Source organism: Chelonoidis abingdonii, chromosome 1, assembly GCF_003597395.2.
Source record: "Chelonoidis abingdonii isolate Lonesome George chromosome 1, CheloAbing_2.0, whole genome shotgun sequence".
Classification (NCBI taxonomy): domain Eukaryota; kingdom Metazoa; phylum Chordata; order Testudines; family Testudinidae; genus Chelonoidis; species Chelonoidis abingdonii.
The window spans coordinates 61,096,917-61,115,423 of NC_133769.1; the positions used below are offsets into that span (position 1 = coordinate 61,096,917).

At 38.5% G+C, this 18,507-nt stretch overlaps 1 protein-coding gene across 4 annotated transcripts in view; it reads right to left on the reverse strand.

Annotated features, from left to right (window-relative positions):
* SLC38A4 (solute carrier family 38 member 4) overlaps positions 1–18,507 on the reverse strand; it is an 80,898-nt gene that overhangs the window by 24,974 nt on the left and 37,417 nt on the right. Inside the window, exons 1-5 of one of the 4 annotated variants that reach the window (XM_032802449.2) lie at positions 11,856–11,931; positions 11,468–11,529; positions 6,528–6,746; positions 4,619–4,709; positions 1,622–1,737 (exon numbers count right to left, since the gene is read on the reverse strand). In XM_032802449.2, coding sequence (XP_032658340.1) covers positions 1,622–1,737; positions 4,619–4,709; positions 6,528–6,646 — 326 coding nt within the window. In that variant the 5' untranslated portion in view covers positions 6,647–6,746; positions 11,468–11,529; positions 11,856–11,931. Of the gene's footprint in view, positions 1–1,621; positions 1,738–4,618; positions 4,710–6,527; positions 6,747–8,305; positions 8,411–11,467; positions 11,530–11,855; positions 11,932–18,507 lie in introns of those variants that run through there. The other 3 variants (XM_032802450.2, XM_032802451.2, XM_032802452.2) reach the window with 3 other exon arrangements.

Consider the following 18,507-nt stretch of genomic DNA (forward strand, 5'->3'; position numbering starts at 1 on the left):
ATTAGGATTAGTACAGTAGTTTTCATTTGGCAAATGGAATTTTGCAATCCTTTTGAAAGCTTAAGTCACAATCTATAAGTAAAGGATCATGTATAGCAAGTAGATGCCTGACACCGAAGTAATGATATCCTCCACAAACTAGTCTGCTTTTAAATGAGACTCTGCCACACAAGAAGGGAGGATGTTCTCATCCCAAAAGTATGAAACTATGATAGGACAGAAAGTGAGCTGCTGGGTGAAGAAAGGGGTTTAGGTTTATTTTTTATTAGATGGCACTATTTAAACATTATCCCAGTCTAAGGGTGACAATTTTTATTTCTGCCAAAGCTAACGTGACTGGCTCATGATAGTGTTTATGTTAAATTTAAGATTTGTTAGCCATAGTTTTGAATGTGTGGAACCCTATCAGTTAGGATTTAGAAGATATAGTAGAATTTTTTTAGCCAGGGCTAATATACAATGGAATAGAGATACTTCATAGCCAGGTTGGTTATTACTGAACACCCTAAAGAAGAAGAGTTTTGAACTCTAAAAAGTTTTTTAAAAAGCCTTTCAAAGTTTCTTGGCTCTAGAGCACTCCCTTTTAAAACCAGTTTCCATTTCTGCTCTCACTAAGACATTTAACTACCTGATTTGTAGGTGCTGTCAGGTAGTTAGCTGTCAAAGTGGTAGCATCTACCCTTATATTTAATTTCAGGCAAAAACTCTGCATTCAAAAATAGGAGATGCCATTCTCTCTTGGGACCTAAGTATACAGTTTCAGAGCCTGCTGCAGTTTTTGTTACACAACTTTCAAAAGTCAAGAGGAATCTCACAGAGAAAACTCTGCAAGCTGGTCTGAAGGTTTAATTTTTTCCGGTAATGTAAAGCAATCACCCACACTGCATTCTACGCTTTCTACTAAACAAAGGAGGATTAGCATTAAGGCCCACATAAACAACCAGATTATAAAACTAAAGCCACTTACTAAAGTGGGACAACTTTTAAATGTTGTCTCTCAATCTGATAGGGGTAGCCAGGGATGTCTGCACATAGATGCCTGTTGGTGTCTATCAAAGCATATGCTGTGTACATACTGTATGTCAGCAACATGCCATTTCTGTCTTCAGTGGTACAGACCAACTTTAGAGAGAGTGGCTGACATTAAATATTGGTAAATCTGTAACCATATTTGCATTAAGCCCCCACTTTGTTTCAGGGCTAGAGTTATATGGGCACAAAGCATTCTTCTTCTGTCTCTACAAAGTTATAATTATAAACATATAAATAAATGTATACTTTACTGCTTGTGTGGAATTGCCTGTACTGAAATAGTGGGAATGCTGTTGTTATTTTAGGAGAAAGAAGTACACTGTCCTTCCAATTTGGTTTTTGACTAGACAGTATAAATTCCCAGCAATGAATTTAATACAAAACACAACTGACATTAGGATCGTTTATCATCATTAGACGGAGTCTTGCAATACTGTTAAACAGTTTTCATTACTGGAGACCTTAAAAATCTCATTATCTATAAAATGTTGTTCTTCACTTAAGCATTTTTTTCTAATCACAGAATCACTGACGCTAGCTCATTAATTATATTCTCCCTACTTTTCTGAGCCACTTTTTGAATACTTACACAAAAAGTATAATTCCTGTGTTGGCCATGGCATATGACAGCCCTAAGATGCCACTCCCCATGATGGCATTGCTCAGGTTAAATGCTGACATTCCAAAGGAAGTAGTTCCTGGATTCTATTGAAAACAACAAAAAACATGGTAGTTAAGTTGTGGCTTAATGAGTGCAGTGTAAAACTGTGCTTTTTCAAGTTGCCGGCTTTCCCTTCCTCTGTTGAGTACTATGAATATTGTCTTGCCACACTGCCTGATCCTACCAACATTTTTTACCACAGAACTAGTATTTACCATTTATTACTTGTATTACCAGAGTGCCTAGGATCCCTAGCTACCTCAGAGGGCATACAAGAATAGCACTATTATGAGAACTCCCCTCACTTCAAGTATTGTCACAGTAGTATGTGTTTGCAGCATCAACACAATAGCTTTCTTTTGTTCAAATGGGGTGTAGAGTTATGTCCATACTAAAAACCAATCAAAATAAAACTGCCAGCAACGACTACAGTTACACTGTGTCACTAAGAACCATAAATGTCATCTTTTTTGGTCATAACAGGCCTGAATAAAGAAAAACACCAACATACAAAAGTGGAAAAAACTAGCTCTTTGGGCTGTATTCTCATTTACACCAGTGGAGTAACTTCACTGTGCAGTGAATGATTTAGTATTGTTATTAAATATTTATACTATAGTAGAGTTCAGGTTGTTTTATAGACCACAAACCCACATGAAAGAACCCACATGAAGGAAAAATCCTGCTCACAGAAGTTTACGATACAGGGTCCTGATCCTGTAAAAATCTGGGCCTAGATTCACAAAAGTATTTAGTTGGCTAAACCCCAGACTTACGCACCTAAGTCTGGGTTTAGCCACCTAAAATCCAGTTTTAGGCTCCACTGTGATTCACAAAGCTCCCACTGAACTCCCTTGGCACCCATGTTGCTCCAGTAAAAGTTAATGAGTCATCTGTCTTTCTGTCTTTGGGCATTTGCACTGCAGCCTCCCTCTAGCTGTCCTGTGCCTGTCTCAGAATGATTCACTAAGCAAGGAAAGATAAGCATTGCCTGGATAAGTCATGTGCAGGGATTAATCTGGGATCAGGCCCCTCAAGTGAGATCACACAAACAGCTGGGACCTCACTCTCTAGCTTTTAGACCAGTAATTAGGGTATTCATCTAGGACAGGGATTGGCAACCTTTGGCACGTGGCCCATCAGGGAAAGCCTCTGGTGGGCCAGGCCGGTTTGTTTACCTGCCGTGTCCGCAGGTTTGGTCGATCGCAGCTCCCACTGGCTATGGTTTGCCACACCAGGCCAATGAGGGCTGTGAGAAGCGGTGCAGGCCAAGGGATGTGCTGGCTGCCCTTTCCGCTGCAATTGGCTGAACCTGTGGACGCGGTAGGTAAACAAACTGGCCCAGCCTGCCAGGGGCTTTCCCTGATGGGCCGCGTGCCAAAGGTTGCTGATCCCTGTCCTAGGATGTGGGACACTCCAGGGGGAAAAGGGATTTGCCACCTCTCGGGTGAGTGTTCTAACCACTGGGCTATAGGATACCCTGATGTAGGGCTCCCTCAGTCTCTCCTGTTGAAGCTGTTCCACTCTGAATAAATGATTAGAGTCAGTGGAGCAAGGGACTGGATCCAGGGTCTCTCACATCGCGAGTGAATGCTCTGACCACCAGGCTAAAAAGTCATTCTCACTCTCTCGCTCACTCGGCTCCACCTCCACCTCAATGACGCTTTAATTGTTTATCCACATTGGAATAGGCTCAATAGGAGAGACTGAGGGTGTCACACATCAGAATATCTCATAGCCCGATGAAGGTGCTCTCTCCTCTGCGCTCCAGCTTCTTACAAAAACAGGAACAAGTGCCTCACTCCAAAGAGGGTTCCCCAGCTCCGAATCACTAGCAGAGAAAGGCCTTCCTGCAGTCTGGATTTAGGCACCTATCTCTGTGAGAGAGGCGGGACTTAGTGCATACCTTTCTGATCAGCATGTCCCACTGGCTAGCTTAGATGGCTCCCTGTCTACCATGCTGGATTTTGTGAATCACAGTCTAAGAACCTAACTCAGACTTTCTGGATTGCAGTGTGTTCCTGTGATTTTCTACATGCCTAAAATATAGGTGCTGTGCTGTTCAGCGTCACAATGCCTAACTCCTTTTGTGCATCCAGGCCTTAGACACATACTTAACTTTGCACATGGGAGAAGTCCGTTAGAGTTCAGTGGGACTATTTGTATGTAAACCTAAGCATGTATACACTTGCATGATTGGAGCCTAAGACTGGTGTAAATAAGATCACATCTGGCCCCACTGTTTTAAGCTGATCACATTAAAGTCCGGCTGTAAACTGAAATGTGACTAAAATTGGCACTGCTGGGTGCATGTTTATTTGCTTCATCTACAGATTACAAGATTTTTTTCAAACTACCTGAAAGCTTGAACCTGGGATTTAAAATTCAAGCTTCTCTACCATTAGCAGTAATAGATATTCTGTGGGCCAAACAGTACCCTCAGAGTAACACCTGTGTAAGTCAATGTAAAGCTAATAATTGTAACTGGAACAATGGGCTGGAACTGAGTTACTGAGGGCAGCATTTAATCAAAGGAACCTTTACTATTGGGGCTGGCAGGGAAGAAAGACCCCAGCTTAATTATCAGATGCTAGAGTGAGTTTGCAGGGCTGATAGTTGGAAAGAAAATGCTTATTTACATGTAAACAGAGCATATTTTATCTAGTAATCATTGAGACACAATCCATGTTGAACTTTGTGGTGCCATGTTTATAGTCAGAGTAGAGCCATGACTTCATACTTTAAATGATCAAGGCAGCCAAATTGTAACCGCTCTACTAAAGCAGGAATAAACAGAATATGCTGGTTAGATGCTTTGGTGAGTTTTGCAGTAACATTGTTTACATTTTCAAAGAGACTCATGTAGATTGTCCCTACTTTCCAATATTTCTGTTTCTAACACTTAAAAACTAATAATAAACTTACATATTCCTCCTGATAGTCTGCCAATTTCTTTTTGCCCAGAAATCCATTTGGAAGGAACTTCTGACTTTCTGCATCATCGTTAGCAAATTGACTGAACACAAAGAAACAGCAAAATAAAAAAACAATAAATAAAGTTTACTACACACAAGAGACTAATGGTCCAATTCAGTGCTCACTGGAACCACTGGAAAGACTCCAACTGCAACAGTCAGGCTCTGTATTCAAAGCTCCTTACTCACTTTTATTCAGTGTTTCCTCTAGCAAAACTCCCACAGATGTCAATGGGAGTTTTACTGAAGGAAGCACTGCATTAAAACTGAATGAGACACTCAGGATTGGGCCTACAAACTTTGTTTAGTTTTAAAAAAGTCTAAACCACACATGGCAGATTCATAGCTTTGAATACATCTCCCAACTTCTGTCAACAGTGCTGCCTTCCTTAGCAGAATTTTCCTTCCCAATATCACACATCCTGTTCATTTTATTTACATTCTTGCAGGCTACCCCTTATCCTTTACCTCAGAAGCCCTGTATACCAAGTATCCACCTCTCCCATTTCTAATCCCTCCTCAAAAGACATTTCTGTGAACCCTATCACTGTTAACTCCGCCCCGGAAGAATTGCTATTATTTACTCATATAAAATAAAACCACTTTCCACCAACAAAAAGGCCTATTGCACCACAATGCAATAATTCCAACTACTGGTCACTCAGTGCTTTATGTACCATATCTGAACTCTTATGTATTATTTGTCTTTAGACCTCGATCCTGTACTCAGATCTGCTAGCATGGAACCCCAAGAACATTCTGGAGGTGCAGGATCAACACTAGCAGATTTAATTGCAAGACCAGGACCTTAAACAGGAAGAGGTTGATATGAACCTAAATGGAACTACAGGATCCAAGCACACCCGGGGAATATTTGAGTTGACTTTCCAGGTAAACCTTATCTTTACAGAGGATCAGTGTGAAATCCTAGTTCTCCCCTGGTTGCCAAAGTTTGGATCCAGATCTGAACTTTGGCCTGGCTGTGTTTAGGGGCACTGAAGAAATATATTATTTTAAGAGTTAAATTGTATTCTGGAGCCATATGTGTCATCTAAGAGCAATGGCCAGGATTTTCAAATGTGGGTTCTCAAAGTTATGCTCCTAACTCCATATTTAGGTACTTAATGACGTGGCCTGATTTTCAGTGTTGCTCAGAACCCCCTATTCCTATTGATTTTTACTAAAGTTTTGCCTCAGTAAAGCCGGACTTAAAATTGTGATGTTTCTTAACAGTCAATATTAAGTTTAGCTCAGAGAATCACTGGATTTCTATTTGATTTCTTGGTCTTAACGGAGACATTCTCCAGAAATTTTTCTATTAATGAGTAAAGTAAAAGAAGAAATAAACTGCTTCTCTGTATAAAACTTTCACATTGGAATTGCATGTTTAAAAGGCCATTGCTTTGTCTTGAAATTAGTTTGAAGACTACAGGTTTTAAAACTAAGAGACCTCTGATCATGTAAATTGCAAACAAACAATTCTGAGTGAAAGAACCCTGCAACTGCCTTTATAAATATACAGGTATTATGAGAACTGAGTGTTTATGATATTGGACAGCTTGTGTTCAGAGTCATGAACTGGAGAGTCAGTGATGGCAAATCTCAGCACAGATTTTACCAATGCACCTCGTTATTGACCTGGAATGTCTCAGCTATTCTACCCACGATGATAATCATGTCAAAGAGTGCAGTGATTTTGTGATTTGGGGAATAGCCACTAAACAATCAGACTAGTTTTAATTTGTGACCTAATCTGAATTTAATTTCAGGATGCTATAAGTGAAAGTCTGGTGCATCTGTTAGTCTTTGATTACCTCTTTTTGGTCTGAACATAAAGAACTTTTTATTTAAGTACATACCTGCTAATAGTAGCCTTTTCTGGATCTATTATATCAGTGTAGCTGTCTTCAATGCTTTCTCCGCTATTGCTCTCCTCATCAAGTTTGATGTTGACATTTTGCAGTTCCATGCGATCCATTTGAGTGGTCAGCGCTTTCTAGCTTCTACAGTGTAAACAATACTGTACCTTCTGCTTACAGGTTCTCTCCACCATGTGTTAACTTTCAGAACACTCTGTTCTGCAAACAGATCACAAAATAACTCATTAGGATTTTCCTCAAATTAGATAAATGAGTGTGATTCACTCTGTTTGTGCTTGTTCTTTGTAATAACATTAAGAGAGGCAACTGCTGCAGATTGGGACAATTCTGGATAAATACAAGCACAATACTCTTTTTTTATACAACATCTTTCCACTCGGTCTTTCTCAAAATGTAAGAAGACAGACCTACACAATAGATTTCCAACCTCTTCTAGAATAATAATAAAACACAGGTATATATAGTCTATCTATAAATAACTATCACTGTAAACAGATTTAACGTAAAATCTGGCAACAATTAATTTGTTAAATTCTTTCTCTTTAATTGATACCCTGGATAACCATTAAGATGCACCCTTCACCTGAGATTAAATACATCAGGGTTGGGTTGTTGATAAGGAAATGCTATATATAAACTTTATTGACCATTGTATGAAGATTATTTTTCTGAAGGAAACACTTGGCGTTTTGAAACGTATATTGCTAGATAAGTATGGCTACATGTTAAAAATAATCAAGCTGCTGCTGGCTGCACTATGCACTTCACCCTATCATATCTCAGTTTAATACTTGTCCATCAAAACTTTTAGATAGTTTATATAATTTAAAACTATCTCTCAAACAGAATTATTACATATTTACACAGTTTAATATGCCTTTACTCTCACAAGAGGGGGGTCTGGATAAATAATAATAATCTGGATATATAATCATCTTTTTATATGGCCCAATATAAACTATATACTTTATAAAATATATACTATGATGATTTGTCTTTGGCATTAACATAAGTTGATCTTTACAATCTCAGTTTACAGATACACTTTTACATCTGCTTACTCGTTCCCGTGTTTGATAATAAACCACTAATATTATGCAGTTGTACAGCATTTTTTTCCTTCCGTAAGTACTTTACCAAAATGACTTAATAATAATACCCCCATTTCACAGAAGGAGAAACAAAGGCATAGAGAGATGAAGTGACTTGCTGCAAGTCATATAGCTGGTTACTGAACTATGGACCCCTGACTCTTTATCTTTGTGCCTCCCAGTATAACACATTAAAAGAATCCACCATATATTTCCTGAGTTATGTACCAGAAAATAAAATACTGTATTCTTAATGCTATAAATGCCTAGAAACATTGCAGGATAAAAATTAGTATTAAAAAACCCAGCGCAAGCAAAATTCTATTTTTGCTTTACTCTAGCCCTATGCCTTCAACTACTTATTAAAAATTCTCCAGTTTTTGCATTCATGAATGTTTAGTTCTGCACTTAATTACCAAACTTTCACTAGTCTATATAGCCACAAATATGCCATTTCTAATATCTGCAGTCTCAAACTTATTTTTAGCAGCGCAACATTAAAGTGTGTGTGCAAAATGTAAATGTAAACTTTAAACACCAACACTGGAGGCTAAAACTGACATTGTGTCAAAAACTACAATAAATTTCCTTGCTCTAGTAACATTTATTTTTATCTAATAATTGAACTGTAAAAGAATATCAAGGTGTTTTTTGCCAATTTCCTACCAGAGATAGCTGCTCTGTTTATTCCTTTCTGCTGCCACTCCAGGACTTAGACTGAGACTGATTACTGAATCTGGCATTAGGTCAGAGATAGCTAGGCAGGCTTACATTCCAAGGATCTGATTTTGCCCAATGAGGACATGAATAACTCCAGCTGAAGTAATGAAAAGAACTGGGTCCTTCCTGAGACAATGGTAAACTCATTCATAGCAGTATCTCTAAAACCAAACTTTTTTGTGTTCCAAGAAGCAGATTCATATAGTATCCAGATGTTTATTTTAAATCTATATCTAAGAAAATCAGACAAATAAATGAGGCAATCGAACATACAACCTGCTAGTGATGAAGAAAATCTCTGTTGTGAACACTAATAAATGCTCGCTTTAGAAATATTCTTCCAATTGTATCAGCACTGCTATACTGACATTTTTAGTGTTGAGGAACAAAGAGAACAGTGTAGCAGAAACTTTACCATGGATTAATTTACAGAGAGATTAGGCTAAAAGAGAAATTCTGTACTGCACAGTCTGTACTATATTTGGAAAGGAAAGAAGAATATGACAGAAAAATATGTATTAGGTTGTGGGTACTATTTTAAAGGCTGATCCTTCAAACAGTTATTTAAGTGACTTATTTTACTTCTTGTCTTAAGGACTATAAAATTACTCATGTGTGGAACTGTTTTCAGGATCAGGCGCTTGGTACTGAATCATCATTAATTTTAGGTCCCAATCCTGTAAACACTTACTAATGAGTGTAGTGCTTATTACCACAAGCAGTTCCCTTGATCTTCATCAGTGTTTGGAGGATTGGGACCGTAATTTGTTGAAATCCTTCTCTCCACGTCACCGGTCTTGCAAACTCTTGCAGACACACGAGCAACTTTGGTTATATGAGCAGAGCCATCCCTAGCTATTCTGGGGCCTTATGCACCCGCCCCCGCCGGGGGTGTAGGGCCCCAGGCCTCTTCAGGGAGGAGCAGGCCCCAGGCTTCCGTGGAAGGGGAGTAGGGGGGTGGGTCGCAGGCCTCCTGGGATGGGGGGGAAGAGGGAAGGGACTGACTTCGAGGGCAGGGAGGAACCACCCCCAGCACTCACCAGTGGTGTGGCTGATGCTGGGTCGCTGCACTCCCGCTGCTGGTGAGTGCAGTGCCCCGGCCCTGCTGCAGAGCTCAGGGGAGCGGGCGGGAGCAGCATGCAGCTGTACAGGGCACCAGGAAATTTCCTGGTGCCCTATGCAGCTGTGTACTCTGTGTGTGGGTAAGAACAGCCCTCAATGTGAGTAGTTCCAGACTCTGTGGGAATATGCACATGCCCAAAGCTACTCTTGTGCTTAAGGGCTTGCAGGATCAGGGCATAACTGAAGACTGGCACATTGCTCACCTCAATTCCATGATCATTTATTTGGAAAAATTTTAATCAGTCACTCTGTCAGGATAGTGTTCCTTACTCTGAACACTTCTCATACCTAATGAAATCTTAAATTGTAGTTTGCAGTACTGTTGTAGCTGTGTTGGTCCCAGGATAGGAGAGAGACAAGAGGGATGAGGTAATATCTTTTATTGGAGCAGCTTCTGTTGATGGAAGAGACAAGCTTTAGAGCTGTACAGAGCTGAAGAAGAGTTTTGTGTAGCTCGACAACTTGTCTCTTTCCCCAACAGAAGTTGGTCTAATAAAAGATATTACTTCACTCACCTTTTCTCTCTGAAATTGTATACATTTTTATTTAATAAAAAAGACTACTAATTAATATGCATATATATTTTGTTCAGATATTACTACCATGTATTTTACAGATTACAGACTTTTTACAGTCCAATCCTTAGGTTCCAGTCCTGCAAATATGTATATGTAACTTTACGCATATGAGAAATTTTGTTGAAATCACTGGTACTACTCATATAAGTAAACTTGGACACTTGCATAAGTATTTGTAGAAGCAGGGTCTATGTTATTTATTCACATAATTGGAAGCTCATTTTTTTTTCCAGAAACATATAAATATTTCCAAAGCATATTTTATGCAAGGCAGTGAATGCATTGAAATGGTTAGTTAATCTTACCCAAATCTGTGTGGAATCAGTTATTTATTGTGCAAACTTCTGAAATATGATCACCTCAGACAAGTAAGTACAGGCAAACCTATTTTTAACTTGTATCTAGGGTGGAAAAAAAATCCTGCGTTCAAAATCTCTGATGTACTTCACCTTCAAAAGAATCTATTCACATAAAACACACTGTTCACATAAAATTCCAATCTTCCAATAGGTGGCCTATATATCAAAGATGTAATGCAGATTTCACATGCTCCATTGCCAGCCACCACTGGGTATTGCTACTGCTACCCTAAGAAGTACAAGCTACAATGTTTAGAAACAGTGTCTTTTCCCCACAAAGAATTCTAAAGGCACAAACATAAAAAAAGGGAAGAACTGCAAATGCTGTGCTAAACGGCAATATTATACACCAGCTCCTTTTTCTATTTTAGACCACTACTATTTTTTCCCTTAGGTATACATGTCAGAAAAGTCTAATAGCTTAACTATGTTCCTTAAATTCAGCTATAACATGCATAGGCTTTTGCTGCTTCTTGTGGAACAAGAAGACAGGCTGAAACAAAAGGATGACTTTTTCTTTTAAGATATTACATTAAAATGAAAATATTGGATGCACAAAGAATTACCCTTCTAAAGCAATATTTCTCTCAAAACCTAGGGCTATGTTCATCTGCTTTGCTTTAGAATAGAACATAGTTTTGTAAAAGGGACTCAGAAAATGTGTTCAAATAACTGCTTTTTAATAGGTAATGAAACAATTAAGAAAAACATGAACTTGTTTTTCCATTTTATTTCATAGTAATTTTGATTTACTTTCTGCGCTGCATCTAGGATTCTGAATAAGCTGAGATTTATCATTTAGGTTTATCTGTGACCTTGGCTTATTTGCCTAACAGTTGCATTTTCACGCATTTTGCAATGGCTGGTATTCTTATGTCCTATCACAGTTTAGAAATCTATAGATTTTCCAGACTCTGTCTCAATGACAATCCTTTTAAAGAATAAATGTTGTTTTTAAAGCAATTTGAAGACAAAAAGTGCCATAATTGCTACCTTAAAGTAAACACACAATTAAAATGAACAATTTATTTTCATATTCATTTACTTACTTGGATGTTAGCCAGGTAAGCCAAGAGTCTTGATAAAAATTCTTAGTAGTTAACCAGAGGCCCTAAAAGAACACAAACATATCACTCCTAATTATCTGGTCAATTTTAGACCTCCTGCTATTTCATTTCTTTCTTAGATTTTGATTTTCTGTCCAAAAAAAGGGGACTGAATTTCATGCCTGATGTAAAAACCAATACACCTGCTAATGCCAATTACAACTACAGTATATCAAATCTTAACTGCCACTTCTTCACACTTTGTTTAAATTTACAAATGAATTACATTTGCACAAAGTTATTTCTCAAATTCTTCAGTTTAAAATTTGTTAGGTGGAAGAAATATACAATAAAATGAATAGACATTGTAAAGTTACATTTTTAGGTTTACCTCCAAATCAAACACGTAATCTTGCTTGCTTGCTTTCTAAGCAAGTAATATCTTGACTTGCACCTGTAATAGAAAGTTGGCTCATACGAGACCTTGTGCAGCTGGACAATCATTTAAAGACAAATGGGAGTGTATTGGATGAACCAATCAGCAACAACGATACCCCAACACCTCCCTTTGTCAAACTTGCATCAGCTCTTTTAAAAAAAAAGGTAAATCAATTTACTGGTGCAAACATCAGTCATCAGAGGTATTTGCTCTCTGAGCTTGGCGTTCTAACAAAATGCATATCTACAGAAAGTTTTACCTAGACTTGTGTCATAGTCAGGATGATGTAGATTATTTGCTATTTTAGTTTGCTAATCTGGATGTTCAAGGAAGAGATACAATATTTGTAAATTAATTTTTCCATCAGCATCAAAGTGACAGTAACACAATTTAGTTATGAAAGTGAGTGACAGTGTGGTTTAGGACTTATAGCCAGGGCTTCTGTGTTCTCATTCCCAATCTACCACTGAATTAGGTCCAGATCATTAACTGAGTTCTACCTAGGCAGGATTGGGGTCACGGGGTATGGTCTTTGACATATTGTTTGGCCTGTGTTTGTGGTAGTTTTCCCATCTGGAAAATGGTGACTATTTACTGTAATTATTTACCACATAGGGCTGTTGCAAGGATTCATTCTAATATATGTAGTGCACTGTATATGGGAAGTGTTAAATATTTATTTATTTGAAACGTGCTTGGGGAAAAGCTACATTTCAATATATCAATTACATAGTTTAGGATTTGTGCTGTTTTATCTAACTAAATAATAATTATAATAATTCATAATAAACTGTATGGGCATAATGATTAAAACACTGATTGCATGTTAGAGAAGATGCAAGTTAGAATGGTTTTTCATTATTTTAATTTTATGAAAAGGATTACACTCAATTAAAATTGGCTTTGTAAATACACACACTCACATACACAATTAGTCATTTTTTAATGGAGGAGAGCTAATTCATACAAATAAAAACCATTATTGAAAACCTGTCCAAAAGAGCTTGTGTCATTAAAAAATTTAAATAGGCCCCAGTCAACTTAAAAGTCACAATTCTTCCCCAAAATGTTGTAACTACTATTTTTGTAAGTAAACCCTAATATTACTGTAACTGAAAGAGATTAGAGGAAAAACGTATTGATTTTCAGTTTGTTTACTTTGTAAACTGGGTGTAGTCAGTTTCATCATTTCCCCCTGTTGTTTGTATGGTGTTTTGTGCAGCAACAGGGGAGAAAAAAACGTTTTTTTAAACAAATGAAAATGTGATCACAAACCACAAAAACTGGCAGGGGAATTCAGCGATAAATGTAGTATCAACTCAGGCGCAGCTGTAAAAATTACTTTTAATTATTTTTTGATCTAACTGAAAAAATATTTATATAAAGATTAGCTTTCATTTATTTTTTAAATACCAAGAACATGAGTTCTACCATTTAGTTATCTGCCATGACCACCTATTTACAGCCAAGTTAGGCGGACTCAAAAGAGTGACTTTCTTTTCTTTCTCCCACAATCATAGCAATGCTAGCCTGCCTTTATTAATGGGTGCATTGCCATTGGATGGAGCCCCTAGGACAGCATTTGGTCACTTAACTCCAGGACCAACTCCCGGACCTATTCCTGAAAAGATGAGACAAGGTGGGTGAGGTAATACCCTTTATTGGACCAACTTCTGTTGGTAGGAGAGACAAGCTTTTGAGCTTACACAGAGCTCTTCTTCAGGTTTGCCTCTCTAATATCCTGGAACAAACACAGCTACAACAATATTGCATACGACCCTGAAAAGATGTCCTTTCAGGGAAAGCTAGTCTGGTGGTCCTGGCATCAACCATCCAAATATCCATCACAGATCTTATCTGTTCAGTGGGCCCTCAAACATGGAAAGGCTAGAGGCATCAGCTCAGCTATCTTCTATACTTACAAGGTTTTGTATGTTCTGGCTGAGAACCGAGTTAGTACTAGTGGTGGTAGCCAGTGCCAGCTGGTAAGCCTTAATACTTGACAGCATGTACAGTCTTCAGTTGGGTGAAGGATCAGATGGGTCCTCTCAGCCGATATTAGCAGTACTTGAAATAAGGAATGGCTTGCAAGTGCAAGCAAAATGCCTCCCACATTCACAACTACCAGGCCTTTCAGTTTATATAGGCCAAACCTCATAAAGGACCTCACAATAAAACCTAACAGCCATTTTTAATATGACAAGAATTTGTGCCATCATTTGGATGAACCATTGGCCAATCAAAACTTGCTTTGATGACAGATGGTGCTATATAATATTGATGGGATAAACCACATTGTAGTTTGAGCTTGTGGTGATCCTAATGGTGTCGGAGATTTTTTCACCAAAATACAGAACAGTTTGTCCTTGTTTCCAGAACTTTGCATTTTGTTAAATGTTTAACTATTATTTCATTAGCAATTTCACAGGACAATCCACTCTCACCTATAATTTCTTTTTCTTTTTAAATTCAATTACAATATGCCCATTTGGGGCCAATGTTGCACTTCTGACTCACATGAGTAGTCCCATTGCTAAACAGAACTGCTTGTATGTGCAAGGCAAGCAACATTTGACCCAGAATAAAAATCAGTCATTAGTTACTTTAAGTAAGGTACCATTTTGATAAAGACTTGAGTCCCAAGTCTGTGGTTCTTTGCACTAGCCGTATTTCTACTGAAGTCACAGAAGGTTTCACTGGACCACAGAATTGGTCCACCACTTTCTAACAATTGTCATCACACAAATGACCAAAATAAAACTTCAAAGAAAAAGCAGATTTTAATTTTGTATAATAATTGGTCCTGTTCATTAGTGCACTATAAGCCTGTCTGAATATTAGTACAGATGTAATAAAAGGATCTCTCACATACACACCGCCCCCAATCCACATTTAAAAAGGATTAGAATACATTTTCTCTAGAGATTGGTTCAGTCCTAGATAAATCCCATTCTATACTTTATGTCAAGAAATATACAAAGGGCGGGCCAAATCATGTATTCCTTACTGAGGAATTCAATAGTCCATTGATTTCAGTGGGAGTTTTGCCTGAGAAAGAATCACTGGACACAACAGGTCTTCTGATCTTGATCTATATAGTTATATACATAACGACCCACACAGTGAGAGGGAAAAATACTTTTTTAAATGAACACTTGTTAATATTTACAGTTTTGCTGAACAAAATCAAGAATACTTGACAAGGTTCACTAGCTTTTTTGTAGCAGAATGACCCTCAGATATTCTGAGCGAAGCAGCAACATTGCATTTCTCACATCGAAAAAGTGAGAGACTTTGGTGGAACTCAGAGTCTACTGTAGAATATTAGTCTTTTCATCTCCACGTTTACACCAGTCCCTTTATAACAGGTCTCACAAAGCAAATGCTAAAAGAAGAAATATCCAGAAATATTCCAAAGTTCACTGAGGAATGTCTACAACAGATAATATAAAACTTGGGTGATTCACCTTTACTTAAGAAAGCTGATTCTTCATATTCAGCACTAATTTCTGAATTGTGCTATTATAGTTAAATTTCATATATATTAATGTGTTTGCCAATAGACCTTTGGCAGTTAGCTTTCCATTTTAAGTGGAGACATAGATGGCCTACAATATTGGCTTATGATATTACAGTGTCAATTCATTGTAATGAGCCATGATGTCACCAGTTATAAGGATTTATTGTTGCTAGATTTTTCAAGCAGAAGTTAAAAGCAGATAGTTGGGACATATGTTAATAAATGCAAAATATTTAAAAGAATATTCAGAAAATAAATTGTGACTGAATGCAAAACATGTTCTTGTTTGAATGCTTCCAGTAATGACCATAAACATACTCTCTGGGCTTTACCTCAGGGCTTCTTCTTGTTCCATCCCCTAAAATAATAAAGACTATTTCAGTGAAGCCAATTTTTCAGATAATTTGTTACAAAAATATATTCTTTTCCCAACACGCTCAAGAACATCCTACATTGTGTTTGATGATTATTATTGGCACTGATCCTGCACTGAGAACTGCACAGATGCAGGGGGTCCACCCAGGGGATTCTCATTGCAAGCTTCTGGCTATTATTTGTATTCTATTAAGTTCTCATGATATGTTAGGTGCTTTACAAAAAAAGAAAGAAAGCATTGCTTATTCTACAAAAAAACAGACAGCTGTAAGGTATGGGAATAATCAACAAGTAGTGTAGCTGGGTGGTAATTGGTCATAGCCCAGTATTTCTGTAATTATTTTATTTACAAAGGTATGTAAATAAAATAATTACAGAAATACTGGGATATGATGTGTAGGGAACCCCAAATTACCCTATAGCCATGACATGATCCTTACTTGCAGATATTACAAGACTTTTACATCGATCTACTTTGAAATGATGCTCTTGCTCCCCATTCACCAAACTTCACACTACACCATGTATTTGTTCCAGAGAGCTCCCTGTTGTTGTAATAAGAGAACACCTAAATTTTTCCCTTAACCCCTTTCCCAAACTCATGCAATAGTTATGGCTGAAAGCTAACTTGAAGTAATGATTTCAGCAGTTGACGGGAAAGGACTATTAGATAAATGAATTTTTTTGTAATGACATTTTGGGCTAAATGGTGGCTTTTAATCAGTGTCCTTGGTAGTGAGTCATGTACAGGCCCAGTAACTCTGCAGGAGCATTTTGGGGCATTGTGTCTCATGCAAGTGTAACGCTGACAGAACCTAGTCATCAGTGGGCAGGATTGAACCTGGGACCTCTGGAGCTTAGTGCATGAGCCTCTACTACATGAGCGAAAAGTCAATTGGCTGTTAGCTAAGGCTGTAGAGCAGACTCATTAATTGCTTTCTCTCTCTCTAAATCAGGGGTGGACAAACTATCCATATCTGGTCCTTCAGATGTTTTAATCCAGCCCTTGAGCTGCCGCTGGGTAGTGGGGTCCAGGGCTTGCCCTGCTCTTGCATGCTGAGGCTCTGCGTGGCTCCTGGAAGCAGCGGCATGTCCCCGCTCTGGCTCCTATGCGTAGAGGCAGTCAGGGGGTTCTGCATGCTGCCTCCGCCCCAAGCACCGCCCTCACAGCTCCCATTGGCCAGGAACTTCATTTCTGGCTCCACCCCAGAGCCCTCACCTCCTTCCACACCCCAGCTCCCAATTTTGTGAGCATGAATGGTCTGATATTCAATTTCCATACCCAGATGTGGCCCTCAGGCCAAAAAGTTTGCCCACCCCTGATCTAAATAGTCTCAGTGCCTCTAGAGGGGACAGAACACCACACCCAGGAGGTGTGTGGGTTACACAAGCCCCGTGTCTTTGAGAGCAGAAGGGAAATTGCTGCTATGCCTTTTGAAAGGGTGCAGCTTGCATTCCTGTCCAGGTGGGGCAAAGTCTGCTGGCTGGTAGAGAAGTGACAAGATCATAGCTGAATATTTTCTCTTTTGTCATAGACTCACCAGACTTTAATGTCATAAGGGACCATTTTAATCATCTAGTCTGACCTCCTGCACATTGCAGGCCACAGAACCTCACCCACGCAATTTATAAGGGCTAATTTTGCGGCAGACTATTACACTGAGCAGTGCTTGTGCCTCTCTGAATGCAAGGACTGCAGTTATGCCTGCATGTCATCCACTAGCCCATGTATGTTCAGGCTATCCACAAACTGGCCTTTTCTGTTTCAGTTTTTAATCCTACTGTGAATCAGATAATTTTTTGCAATTTACTAAAACAGATAACTATTAGTCTGATCATTCTTCTTGAAGACACTGATCTACCTTTTCTATTTAGGAGAATAATGACACTTTCAAATAAACCAGGTAAGATGAGACGAGATCTAAATCGATCAATGGTAAGAATGGTCATACTGGAGCAGACCAGTGGTCCATCTAACCCAGTATCTTGTCTTCTGAGAGCAGCCAATGCCAGATGCTTCAAAGGGAATGAACAGAACAGGGCAATTATTGAGTGATCCATCCCCTGTCTTCTAGTCCCAGCATCTGGCAGTCAGAGGCTTAGGGACACCCAGAGTCTGGGATTGCATCCCTGACCATCGTGGCCAATAGCCATTGATGAATATGCTCCATGAATTTATCTAATTCTTTCTTGAACCCAGTTATAATGTTGGCCTTCACAGCATCCTCTGGCAACCAGTTCCATAGGCTGACTGTGCCTTGCGTGAAGAAGTCCTTCCTTTTGTTTTAAACCTGCTATTAATTTTGAGTGCCCCCTATTTCTTGTGTTATATGAATGGGTAAATAATGATTCCTAATTTGCTTTCTCCACACCATTCATGAATTTATAGACCTCTATCATATCCCCCTCTCCGCCCTCTGTCTTATTTCTAAACTGAATGGCCCCAGGATTTTTAATCTCTCCTCATATGGAAGCTGTTTCATACCCCTAATTATTTTCATTGCCCTTCTCTGTGCCTTTTCCAATTTTAATATATCTTTTTTGAGCCAGGATGACCAGAACTTCAGGGAACATTCAAGGTGTTGGCGTATCATGGTTTTATATATTGGAATTATGATATTCACTGTCTTATCATCTATCCCTTTTCTAATGATTCCTAACATATTGTTAATTTTTTTTTATTACTGCTGCACAGTGAGTGGATGTTTT